Here is a 12144-nt window from a genome sequence, read left to right as displayed (position 1 = left end):
ACAAAGCAGAAATAGAGACACAGACGTAGAAAACAAACCTATGGATACCAAGGCAGAAAGCGGGGGGGTGTGGGATGAATTGGGAGATTGGGATTGACATACATACACTATTGAAACTATGTATAAAATAGATAACTAATGAAAACCTATTGTATAGCACGGGAAACTCTACTCAATGCTCTGTGGTGACCTAAATGGGAAGGAAATCCAAAAAAGAGGGGATATATGTATACATACTACTGATTCACTTCGCTGTACAGTGGAAACTAACACAAAATTGTAAAGGAACTATACACCAATAAAAACTTTTTTAAAAAATTAAAAGAAACAAAAATAACCACATGAGATGGGTAGGACAGGTGGTGACCCACACCCCATGCTGGCAACCCACAAATGGAAGGAATATCACAAGCACAGAGGTCCTCTACAAGGAGCAAGGAGTCTGAGCCCCAAATGGGGTCACCAGCCCAGGGGTCCTGCACTGGAAAGATGAGCCCTCAGAATGCCTGGCTTTGAAAAACCAGCAGAGTTTATGTTCAGGAGAACTCGAGGGATACAGGAATAAGACTCTGCTCTCAAGGGCACATGCAAAATGTCACATGCTCTAAGTCCCAACACTGAGGCAGTAGTTTGAAAGGAGCCTGGGTCAGCTATTTTTGGGAGTCTGTTCTACCCCAATAACACTGGTACTGGAACACACCACTTTGGAATTTTCCTCTAGTCTGTTAGTGCTGGCGCCCCAGCCCTGCCCACCAGCAGGCTGGCACAAGCCCCAAACCCAACCCCTGGCCTGCCAGAAAGACAGCCATGTGGGGACCCAGCTTCACCCTCCAGTGAACCATTGAGCCCCCAGACCATGCAGCCAACTTCACAGGAAGACTACCCTACCCTCTAGTAGGCCTACAGCCACCATACAAGGCATGGCCTCACAGCCAACCAGGCGAGGGGCCAGCCCTGCCTACCAGTGCTCCCACAGTAATCAGCCCCACCACAACAGAAGGATGTATATGCAGCCCACATAGGGGACACCCCTAAAGCATCTGGTTCTGGAGACCAAAAAGGAGTGTGCTGCTGGGGCCCCAGAAGAGGTCTCCTAAATAAGGCCACTTCTCCAAGATGGGAAACATAAACAACCTACCTAACACATGGAAATAAACACAAAGAATTGGGTAAAGTGAGGAGACAGAGGAATATGTTCCAAATGAAGGTACAAGACATAACCTCAGAAAAAGAACAAACAAAGTGGAGATAAGCAATCTACAGATAAAGAGTTCAAGATAATGATCATAAAGATGCTCACCAAACTCAGGAGAAGAATCAATGAACATAAAATTTCAGTAGTTAGAAAATATGAAGAAGAACCAAACAGAGCTGAAGAATACAATAACTGAAATTAAAAATATAAATAGAAGGGACAACAAATTAGATGATACGGAGGAATACATCAGCAACCTGGAAAACAATAGCAGAAATCGCTCAAGCTGAAGAAAAAACAGAATTTAAAAAAATGAGTATAATTTAAGAGACCTCTGGGACACTATCAAGCATATTAACAGTCACAATACAGGAGTCCCAGGAGGAGAAGAGAAAGGGGCAGAAGGCTTATCTGAAGAAATCAAAGCTGAAAACTTCCCTAACCTGGGGAAGGAAACAGATATCCAGGTCCAGGAAGCACAGAGTCCCAAACAAGATGAATCTAAAGAGGTTAATTACAATTAAAATGGCAAAAATTAAAGAAAAACAGAGAATTCTAAAAGCAACAAGGGACAGGCAACTAGTTATCCACAAGGGAGCTACCATAAGGCTATCACTGACTTTTCAGCAGAACTTTGCAGGCCAGAAGGGAGTGGCACCATATATTCAAGGTGATGAAAGGAAAAAACCTACAACCAAGAACACTCTACCCAGAAAGGCTATCCTTCAGATTGGAAGGAGAGATAAAGAGATTTACAGACAAGCAAAAGCTAAAAGAGTTCAGCACCATTAAAACAGCTTTACAAGAAACGTTAAAGGGACATCTCTAAATAGAAAAGAAAGGGCCACAACTAGAAATATGGAACTTATGAAAGGAAAAATCTCATCGGTAGAGGTAAACATACAGTAAAGGTAGCAAATCAACCACTGATAAAGCTAGTAGAAAGGCTAAAAGATGAAAGTAGTAAAATCATGTATATTTACATAAGCAGTTAAGGGATAAACAAAACGAAAACGTAAAATATGACCTCAAAAACATCAGATGTGGGGGGAAACAAATGTAAAAATGTAAAGCAGTTAGAATGCATTCAAACTTAAGAAACTGTCTTAAAATAATCACATATATATAGGTTGTCAAATATGAACCTCATGGTTACCAAAAACCAACAACACATACACAGAAAAGAGAAAGGAATCCAAACATACCACTTAAAGGTAGTCATCAAATCACAAGGGAAGAGAGCAAAAGAAAAAAGGAACAAAAAAGTACTACAGAACCCCCCAAAAAAACAATGAACAAAATGGCAGTAAGTACATACCTATCAGTAATTACTTCAAATGTAAATGGATTAAAAGCTCCAATTAAAAGACACAAAGTGGCTGAATGGATTGAAAAAAAACATATGCTGCCTACAAGAGACTCACTTCAGATCTAAAGACACACACAGACTGAAAGTGATGGACAGAAAAAGGTATTCCATGCAAATGAAATAAAAAGAAAACTGGGGTAGCAACACTTATATCAGACAAAACAGACTGTAAAACAAAGACTGTCAAAAGAGACAAACAAGAACGTTATATGCTAAAGGGATCAAGCCAATAAGAAGATATAACAATTGTAAATATCTATGTACCCAACACAGGAGCACCTAAATACATAAAGAAAATACTAACAAACATAAAGGGAGAAATTGACAGTAACACAATATTAGTAGGGGAATTTAACACTCCACTTACATCAATGGATATCATCTAGACAGAAAAACAGTAAGGAAACACTGGTCTTAAATGACACGTGACTAAATGAACCTAACAGATACATAGAGAACATTTCATCCAAAAGCAGCAGGATACACATTTGTTTCAAGTGAACATGGAACATTTTGTATGATGATGACATGCTAGGCCACAAAACAAGTCTCAAGAAATTTAAGACTGAGATGCAACTAGAGATTATCATACAACATGAAGTAAGTCAGAAAAACAAACACCATATAATATCACTTACATGTATAATCTAAATAATGACACAAATGAACCTATCTACAAAACAGACTCACAGACATAGAGAAAAACCTGTGATTGCCAAGGGGGAGGAAGGGAGGGAGAGGGATGGACTGGGAGTCTGGGGTTAGTAGATGCAACCTATTACAATTAGAATGGATAAATAACAAGGTCCTACTGTATAGCACAGGGAATTATATCCAGTCTCCTGGGATAAACCATAATGGAAAAGAAAAAAAAAAAGAATGTATAGATGTGTATAACTAAGCAGAAATTAGTACAACACTGTAAATCAATTACAATTAAAATTAAAAAAGACTGAAATATTAAGCAGCATTTTCAACCACAACAGTATGAAACTAGAAATCCACTACAAGAAAAAAACTGCAAAAACCACAGACACATGGAGTCTAAACAATATGCTACTATACAAGCAATGGGTCACTAATGAACTCAAAAAAGAAATCTGAAAAATACCTGCAGACAAATGAAAATGGAAAAACAATGATCCCAAATCCATAGGATGCAGCAAAAGCAGTTCTAAGAAGTTTACAGAAATACAAGCTTACCTCAGAAAACAAGAAAAATCTTAAATAAACTATCTAAACTTACAGCTGAAGGAACTAGAAAAAGAAGGGAAAAAACCAAAGTTAAGAGAAGAAATAATAAAGGTCAGAACAGAAATAAATGATACAGGGAATTCCCTGGTGGTCCAGTGGTTAGGACTCTGCACTTCCACTGCAGAGGGCATGGGTTCGATCACTGGTCGGGAAACTAAGATTCTGCAAGCTGCACAGAGTGGCAAAAAAAGAAAGAAAGAAAGAAATGGTAGAGACTAAAAAAAGAAAAAAGATCAATGAAACTAAGAACTGGTTCTTTGAAAAAATAAACAAAATTGCTAAACCTTTAGCAAGACTTATCACCAAAAGAGAGGGCCCAAATAAATAAAATCAGAAAGAGAAGTTACAATTGATATTGCAGAAATACAAAAAATAAGAGATTACTATGAACAATTATATGCCAGTAAAACAGACAACCCAGAAAAAAATGGATAAACCCTGAGAAACACAGTCTCCCAATACTGAATCAGGAAAAAATAGAAAATATGAACAAACCATTTACTGCAAATGAAATTGATTCAGTAATCAAAAAAACTCAAAAGAAATAAAAGTCCAGGATCAGATGGCCTCACAGGTGATTTCCACCAAACATTTAGAGAAGAGTTAACATCTATCTTTCTCAAACTATTCCAAAAAGTTGGAGAGGAAGGAACACTTCCAAACTCTCTACAAGGTCAGCATCAGCCTGATACCAAAACCAGACAAAGACACGACAAAAAAGAAAATTTCAGGCCAATATCACTGATGAACACAGATGCAAAAATCCTCAAGAAAATATTAGCAAACCAAATTCAATAATACATTAAAAGGACCATACACCATGATCAAGTGGGATTTATCCCAGGAATGCAAGGATGGTTCAATACCCACAAATCAATCAATACAATACACCACACTAACAAACTCAAGAGTAAAAACCATGATGATCTCAATAGATGCAGAAAAAGCTTTTGACAAAATTCAACATCCATTTATGATAAGCTCTAAACAAAGTGGGTACAAAGGAAATGTACTTCAACATAATAAAGGCCATATATTTCAAACCCACAGTCAACATCATACTCAATGGTGAAAAGCTGAAAGCATTTCCTCTAAGATCAGGAACAAGACAAGGATGCTCACTCTTGCCACATTTATTCAACTCAGTATTGAAGTCCTCACCACAGCAATCAGACAAGAAAAAGAAAAGAATCCAAACTAGAAAGGAAGAAGTAAAACTGTCACTGTTTGCTGGTGACATTATACAACATATAGAAAATCCTAAAGACACCACCAAAAAAACTGTGAGAACTAACAAATGAATTCAGTAAAGCTGCAGGATACAAAATTAATATACAGAAACCTGTTGTATTTTTATACATTTAACAACAAACTACATGAGAAATTAAGAGAACAATCCCAGGGACTTCCCTGGTGGCACAGTCGTTAAGACTCCACACTTTCAATGCAGGGGGCCCAGGTTCGATCCCTGGTCAGGGAACTAGATTCCACATGCATGCCGCAGCTAAGAGTCTGCATGCCACAACTAAGGAGCCCTTGAGCCACAACTAAGGAGCCTGCCTGCCACAACTAAGGAGCCCATGTGCCACAACGAAGGAGCCCACGAGCCATAACGAAGAAGCCTGCGAGCCGTAACTAAGGAGCTTGCCAGCCGCAACTAAGGACCGTGCCTGTCACAACTAAGACCCAGTGCAACCAAATAAATATTTTTTTTAAAAAAGAAAACAATCCCATTTACAACTGCATCAAAAAGAATAAAATACCTAGGAATAAATCTAACCAAGGAGGGACTCCCCTTGTGGCTCAGTGGCCAATGCAGGGGACACAGGTTCGAGCCCTGGTCCGGGAATATCCCACATGCTGCAGAGCAACTAAGCCTGGGCGCCACAACTACTGAGCCTGCGCTCTACAGCCCACACGCCACAACTACTGAGGCCATGTGCTACAACTACTGAGACTGTGTGCCTAGAGCATGTGCTCTGCAACAAGAGAAGTCACCGCAACGAGAAGCCCGTGCACCGCAACGAAGAGTAGCCCCTGCTTGCCGCAACTGCCCACGCTCAGTAACAAAGACCCAACACAGCCAAAAATAAATAAATAAAATAAATAAATAAATAAGGCTCAGGGATTGATGAATTAAAAAAAAAAAAAAATCTAACCAAAGAGGAAAACGACTCATACTCTAAAAACTATAAAATATTGAGGAAAGAAGAGGAACAAATGGAAAGATATACTGTGCTCATGGATTGGGAGAATTAATATTGTTAAAATGGCCATACTATATCCAAGACAATCTAAAGACTCAATGCAATCCCTATTAAAATACAAATGGTGCTTTTCGCAGAACTAGAATAATTCTATAATTTGTAAGGAAACACAAAAGACCCCAAATAGACAAAACAATCTTAAGAAAGAAGAACAAAGCTGGAGGTACCATGCTCCCTGATTTCAAAATATACTACAAAGCTATAGTAATCAAAACAGTATGGCACCGGCACAAAAAAAGACACATAGATCAATGGAACAGAATAGAGAGCCCAGAAATAAACCCACACTTATATGGGAAGTTAATCTATGACAAAGGAGGCAAGGATACACAATGAGAAAAGATTGCCTTTTCCCATCACCTCTAAATGGTGATGGGAAAATTGGATGGCTATGTGCAAAAGAATGAAACTGGACCATTTTCTCACACCATACACAAAAAATAAACTCAAAATAGATTAAAGACTTAAATGTAACAAAGGAGGAAAGAATATACAATGGAGAAACAACAGTCTTTTCAGCAAGTGGTGTTGGGGAAGCTGACAGCCACATATAAAATCAATGGAGTCAGAACACTCTCTCACACCCTACACAAAACTAAACTCAAAACGGTTTAAAGACTTAAATACAAGACATGACACCATAAAACTCCTGGAGAAGAACATGGGAGAAACATTCTCTGACATAAATTGTAGCAATGTTTTCTTAGGTCAGTCTCCCAAGGCAACAGAAATATTAATAAACAAGATCTAATCAAACTTAAAAGCTTCTGCACAGCAAAGGAAACTATAAACAAACAAAAAGACAACCCACAGACTGGGAGAAAACCTTTGCATACAATGTAACTGACAAGGGCTTAATTTCCAAAATATACAAACAGGTCATACAACTCAATAACAAGAAAACAACCAACCCAAAACAAAAAATGGGCAGAAGACCTAAAGAGACATTTCTCCAAAGAAGACATACAGATGGCCAAGAAGCACATGAAAGAATACTCAACTTCATTAATTATTAGAGAAATGCAAATCAAAACTACAATGAGGTAACCCCTCACACTGGTCAGAATGGCCATCATTAAAAAGTCTACAAATAATAAATGCTGGAGAGGGTGTGGAGAAAAGGGAACCCTCCTACAGTGTTGATGGAAGTATAAGTTGGTGCAGCCACTATGGAAAACAGTATGGAAGTTCCTTAAAAAGCTAAAAATAGAGTTACCATATGATCCATCAATCCCACACCTGGGCACATACCTGGAGAAAACTATAATTCAAAAAGATACATGCACCCCAATGTTCTTTGCAGCGATATTTACAACAGCCAAGACATGGATGCAACCTAAATGTCCATCGACAGATGAATGGATAAAGACGATGTGGTATATATACACAGTGGAATGCTACTCAGCTATAAAAAAAAGAATGAAATCATGCCATTTGCAGCACATGGATGCACCTAGAGATTGTCATCCTAAGTAAGTCAGAAAGAGAAAGACAAATATCATATATCACTTACATGTGGAATCTAAAACATGACCCAAACTTATTTACAAAACAGAAACAGACTCACAGACATAGAAAACAAACTTATGGTTACCAAAGAGGTGGGGGTGAGGGAATAAATTAGGAGCTTGGGATTAGCAGATACAAACTACTATATATAAAACAGATGATCAACAAGGCCCTACTGTATAGCACCGGGAACTATATTCAGTATCTTGTAATAAACCATAATGGAATATATGAAAAAGAATATATATACATATTACTGAATCACTTTGCTGTACACCAGAAACTAACGCATTATAAATCAACTATACTTCAATAAAAAATATGAATATATACGTATAAAAAGACATGTATGGGGCTTCCCTGGTGGCGCAGTGGTTGAGAGTCCGCCTGCTGATGCAGGGGACACCGGGTTTGTGCCCTGGTCTGGGAGGATCCCACATGCCGTGGAGCGGCTCAGCCCGTGAGCCATGGCCGCTGAGCCTGCGTATCCGGAGCCTGTGCTCCGCAACGAGAGAGGCCACAACAGTGAGAGGCCCATGTACCGCAAAAAAAAAAAAAAGGCATGTATGACCTGAAACCACAAACCTCCTAGAAGAAAACATAGGCAGTATGCTCTTTGACATTAGTCTTAGGAATATTTTTTTGGATATGTCTCCTCAGTCAAGGAAAACAAAAGCAAAGATAAACAAATGGGACTACATCAAACTAAAAAGCTTTTGCACAGCAAAGGAAACTATAAACAAAACAAAAAGGCTGCCTAGTGAAAGGGAGAAGGTATTCGCAAATGATATGACCAATAATGGGTTAATATCCAAAATATATAAACAGCTTACACAACTTTGCATCAAAAAAAAAACCAGGTTAAAAAATGCGCAGAAGAACAAATAGACATTTTTGCAAAGAGGAAATGCAGATGGCCAACAGGCACACGAAAAGATGCTCAACACTGCTAATCATGAGGAACATGCAAATCAAAACCACAATGAGATTATCACCTCACACCTGTTCTAGAGGCTATTATCAAAAAGACAACAAATAACAAGTGTTGCCAAGGATGTGGAGAAAAGAGAACCCTTTTGCACTGTTTGTGGTATTGTAAATTGGTGCAGTCGCTATGGAAAATAGTATGAAGGTTCCTCAAAAAATTCAAAAGAGAACTGCCATATGATCCAGAAATTTCACTTCTCTGTATTTACCAGAAAACAAAAACATGAACTCAAAAATATACATGCACCCCAATGTTCATCACAGGATTATTTACAACAGCCAACATGAAAGCAACCGAAGTGTCCATTGGTAGATAAATAGACAAAGATGTGGCGTGCACATGCGCGTGCGCGCGCACACACACACACAAGAATATTACTCAGCTATTTAAAAAACGAAATCTTGTCATTTGCAAAGACATTAATGACTCTAGAGGGTATTATGCTAAGTGAAATAAGTCAGACAGAGAAAGGCAAATACCTTATGATCTCACTTACATGTGGAATCTAAAAAACAAAACAAACAAACAAAAGGAAAACAGATTCACAGATACAGAGAACAATTGGATGGTTGCCAGAGGGGAGGGAGTTGGGAGTGGGGGCAAACGAAGTGAAGGGGATTAAGAGGTATAACTTTCCAGTTATAAAATAAATAAGCCACGGGAATACAATTTACAGCATAAGGAATATGGTCAATAATAATATAACAACTTTTTATGTGGAAGATGATGGTTACTAGACTTAAGGTTGTGATCACTTCATAACGTATGCAAATGTCAAATCACTATTTAGTACACCTGAACCTAACATAATATTGTACTTCAACTGTATTTCAAAAAAAAAAAAAAGAAATCAAGAGTAAAGTATCGAATAGTTGCCACAATTTACAAAACACCAATATAACAAATAAGCCTCCTTTCCTGCCTGTAAACCACCAACCTAATTCTATTTAGGGAATAGAAATAAGAGCACTGATAACATTTTTTTACTTCCCTTCTTTCAATTTAACATTGTATCATAAGTATTTTAAAAATTCCCCTCAGCCTGTATAAACTACCATCTGAATGACTAAATAATGTTTTTTCAATTAAATGTACTACCATTTTCTTCCTTTTTTCTTCCATTTTTATTAAGATATAATTGGCATATAGCACTGCAGAAGTATAAGGTTTACAGCATAATAATCTGACTTACACACATCATAAATGACTACCATGGCTAAGTTTAATGAACATCCATCATCTCATTTTCATACAAAATAAAAAAATTTTTTTCCTTATGATAAGAACTCTCAGAATTTACTCTCTTAACAACTTCCATATATCTTACAGCAGTGTTAATTGTATTTATCATGTTGTACATTACAGCCCTAGTACTTATTAACCCTATAACTGGAAGTTTGTACCTTTTGACTACCTTCATCTAACTATCCCCCTCTCCCCACCCCCTGCTTCTGGTAACCACAAATCTGGTATCATCTTCTATGAGAACATTTATTTGTTTTTCAAATGTAACTGACTTATAACACTACCTCAGTTCTTGGTGCACAATATAGTAATTCAATATTTCTATACATTACAAAATGATCACAATGTCAAGTCTAGTTACCATGTTTCCACACAAAGATATTACATTATTACTGACTATATTCCCCACACTGTACATTTCATCCCTGTGACTCATTTACTTTGTAACTGGAAGTTTAAATGTACCATCATCTTCTTAACCGATAACTGTCAGCCGTTTAAATCTATTTTTTTGTTCTTATAAATATTGCTGTATAGCTATACAAAGGAATGTTTCTTTCTTTGGAATTTTTTTTTAAATTACAAACTAGAAATGAGACTTTTCCAGTTAAAGCATATGAACGTTTTTATGGTTATTGATACAAATAATCCATTTTCCCAAAAGATACCAATTGAAACTAATGAATATATACGTATCCTAAATTTGCTAGCAATGGATTTTTTTAATGTTTGCTAATATAAGAAGAAATTGCTCAACAAAACTAAGAATGTTGAACTTTTACCTACACCTATTTACAAACTGTGTTTTTCTTTTATTGTGAATTGTGCACTGACATAAACTTATCAATAGCTGGTATGAATGTTCTTCTTCCAAATTATGTAACACAAGAGTATTTTATCTGCCCTAAATCTACCTGCTTCAAACTTTAAGAAATTTTTTCTACTTCTAGTGATTGAGAATTTGTGAAAAGTCCATGTTTGCTCCATGTGAAAGCTTCTTCATTGATAGATTGTGATATCTTGTTATTATTAATGAGTATGTTTAAAATACAGTTACTAAATGGTTTTCAGTTGCATCAAAAATTTTGGCTTAACTATGATATCACCATTATGTAAATTTTAAAAATTATGACATTACCTTTTCCTCATTTGTTGTAGAAGAATCAAGATCCTTTCTTTTCTTCTTCAATTTTTTATCTTTACTTTGTTTTGTGCCAGAAGTCTGATAAGGCTGCAAATCTACTCGAGAATGAAATTGATATCGACCACTTTCCACATCACAGTAGTAATAAATTCCAGTGGAAGGATCATAATATAGTTGATTTTCCTTTCAAAGTTAAGAAAACAATAAGTTCTATTCAAGTAAGATGAAATAAAATAGAAAAATAGACAATAGAAATGACAAATATATTCAAATACAGTAAATTTTCTTTTAAGAACTATAGTATTTTTTGGAAAAAATGAATAAAGGTAACAGAATGAAAAATGCTTGTAATTTTCCAAAGTACTTTACCATTCAATATCTGCTCTAATTTTCCTGATGTGGAAAATGAATACATATTATATTAAAGCTCATGAAATTGCCAATATTTGACCATTTTTTTACTTATAGAAACAGCAACTTCATATGGTTCAACAGAAACCTTTTAGAAGTCATGAAAACTAAGGTATGCATCAGAAAAAGCCAACCATATAAAAGCAATTGCAGACTCATTCTCCATGTAATTACATGATAATGGTTTGGTAGTATAAACCCCTAAACCCTCCTCTCAATGACGTAAAACAAAGAGTTGCCTTTCAATGTTCATGATTCAAAATCCTGGAGAAAAACCTGAAAATAAAATTAAGCTCATGAACACTACAACATAACATTCTGTACAAAGAAATCAATAAACAATTGTCTTCACTAATCAATTAATTCTACACTAAGTAACTACATAAGATTTAGAGTAATGCAGCCATGCAATATAGAGTTTTGATAAATTATGGATAAAAACTAGAAAGATAAAATTATGTAATCATCTGCATTTATTAGATACTGGCCAGTACTCTATAACCAAGATTTACTTGAACAATCTGTATCTTATTTACATCATAAATCCATGCAGATCAGACTTGAAAACATCTTGCAAAGATATATACTGAGATTAAGCAAGTAAAGCTTCCTGAAAAAGAATAATTTATTTTTCTAACTGTTGATACTATTGCAATTTATTGTCTTTAATTCATTTTGTAGATCTCTTACAAAAATATTTAGAATTCTCACTATCTTTCCTTCAGCTAAAAACTGAATGGAAGCTTTCTGATCTTTATTTCC

At 36.3% G+C, this 12144-nt stretch overlaps 1 protein-coding gene across 1 annotated transcript in view; it reads right to left on the bottom strand.

Annotated features, from left to right (window-relative positions):
* Window positions 1–12144, bottom strand: part of AGGF1 (angiogenic factor with G-patch and FHA domains 1) — a 49009-nt gene that overhangs the window by 30131 nt on the left and 6734 nt on the right. Inside the window, exon 5 of the mRNA XM_067731050.1 lies at window positions 10966–11154. Coding sequence (XP_067587151.1) covers window positions 10966–11154 — 189 coding nt within the window. The remainder of the gene's footprint in view (window positions 1–10965; window positions 11155–12144) is intronic.

The sequence above is a fragment of the Pseudorca crassidens genome, chromosome 3 (genome assembly GCF_039906515.1).
Source record: "Pseudorca crassidens isolate mPseCra1 chromosome 3, mPseCra1.hap1, whole genome shotgun sequence".
Lineage (NCBI taxonomy): Eukaryota > Metazoa > Chordata > Mammalia > Artiodactyla > Delphinidae > Pseudorca > Pseudorca crassidens.
This window is presented reverse-complemented; position numbering and strand designations above follow the sequence as displayed.